General features: G+C 38.9%; 1 protein-coding gene across 2 annotated transcripts in view; it reads right to left on the bottom strand.

Annotated features, from left to right (window-relative positions):
- Positions 959–1,555, bottom strand: part of LOC104776958 — a 5,539-nt gene continuing 4,942 nt past the window's right edge. For both annotated transcript variants that reach the window (XM_010501138.2, XM_010501139.1), the window contains exons 4-5: positions 1,325–1,545; positions 959–1,228 (exon numbers count right to left, since the gene is read on the bottom strand). In XM_010501138.2, coding sequence (XP_010499440.1) covers positions 1,184–1,228; positions 1,325–1,545 — 266 coding nt within the window. In that variant the 3' untranslated portion in view covers positions 959–1,183. The remainder of the gene's footprint in view (positions 1,229–1,324; positions 1,546–1,555) is intronic.

Genomic DNA, 1,555 nt, shown 5'->3' with positions numbered 1-1,555 from the left:
CGGTCTTCGACTGTTTCAGAGAGCGATGCGGAGTTCGTTATGAAACGGATGGGGGTAGGGTCAATGCCAAGACCAGCGAGCTTAAACGCGTTTGACATTATATCCTTCTCTTCCGGGTTTGATCTGTCTGGTTTGTTTGAGGAAGAAGAAGGAGGAGAAGGGACGAGGTTTATATCAGGTGCTCCTGTTTCAAAGATCATATCGAAGTTGGAAGAGATTGCGAAAGTCGTGAGCTTCACGGTGAGGAAGAAAGAATGGAGTTTGAGACTAGAAGGTTGTAGAGAAGGAGCAAAAGGGCCTTTGACGATTGGAGCTGAGATATTTGAGCTGACTCCATCTCTTGTGGTGGTGGAGGTGAAGAAGAAAGGAGGAGACAGAGAAGAGTATGAAGAGTTTTGTAACAAGGAACTCAGACCGGAGCTGGAGAAACTAATCCACCAAGAAGTTGTAGTAGAAGAAGCATTGTATTTGCCATCCGATACAGTATAGCAAAGAGGAAGGCTGAGAACAAGAATTGTACTACATTCTTTCGTTACTACTGATTATTTATTCGTTATTCTTGTTCTATGTTTATGTTGATGATGGTGTAAACTTGGAGATTACAGAGATCTTCAAGATCCTAGTGATGTGTGAGTGTGTATATATAAGTGCTAATGTAATGTGAGGGATAGGAAGATGAGAGAAGAAAAAGGAAGCAAAAGATGAGTGAGATATAAGGCAATTTAGTCGATTTTTGCTGGTCATAGAGCCAGTTTGTTGGTGGATTGCTCAAAAATATTGTATATATATGTAAAGCAAGAGATGAGCTTAATAAGAATACTATCTCAGCCTTCCCTTGGTTAACTGTTATGTTCAACCTAAGCTTAATATTTGCCTAGTTAAGAGTTTTGTAGTACTCTTTGTGACATTTTTTATCAGATCCAAATCAAAACACCTCAATGAAATAAAAACAAGTTAGTTAGTGAAAGTGAAAACTCAGAGTGAGAGCATAAGGTTCATCTATTAGGTAAACTCACAAATATTGAATCTGCACATGTAAATCACTCAAGATATTTGTGGGTATTTTATAAGGTTCATACAACAATCACACCGGCGAATGAAATGACTAGATGGACTACTACTAATCAAGCTGAAATATATGTATAAACCTGGTGATCCGGGGGAGTTCAGATCTCGAGAAGCTTCAAGCGCAAGTTTTGGATTGATGAGATGAATGAGCAACCAATTCCTGCAAGAGAATGAAGTAAGTAAATATACCAAAGATGGCTAGTATGATTCTTGCTTAAGCATAATATTCTATATGTGAAAAATGAGAGATGCTTACTTCGGAATATCGGCTATGATCTCTGTGCATGTAAGAAGTCTTAACAATAGTTTCCCACTTAGTAACGTTTCTGTAGTTTTCTGTAAGATCCTGCTTTTGGATGTTGAATGAATATCTACGTGAATGGATCTGAGAGGCGGCTACTGAAGGCAGATTATGACAAAGCCAAGATTCAGAAGGCTTTTTGGGGGATGGTGGTGCAAGAAGTGACCAATCTGAACCACTATTGAT

This window comes from Camelina sativa, chromosome 3 (assembly GCF_000633955.1).
Source record: "Camelina sativa cultivar DH55 chromosome 3, Cs, whole genome shotgun sequence".
Classification (NCBI taxonomy): domain Eukaryota; kingdom Viridiplantae; phylum Streptophyta; class Magnoliopsida; order Brassicales; family Brassicaceae; genus Camelina; species Camelina sativa.
Note: the sequence above shows the minus strand (reverse complement) of the source record. Positions and strands in the feature narration are given on the sequence as shown.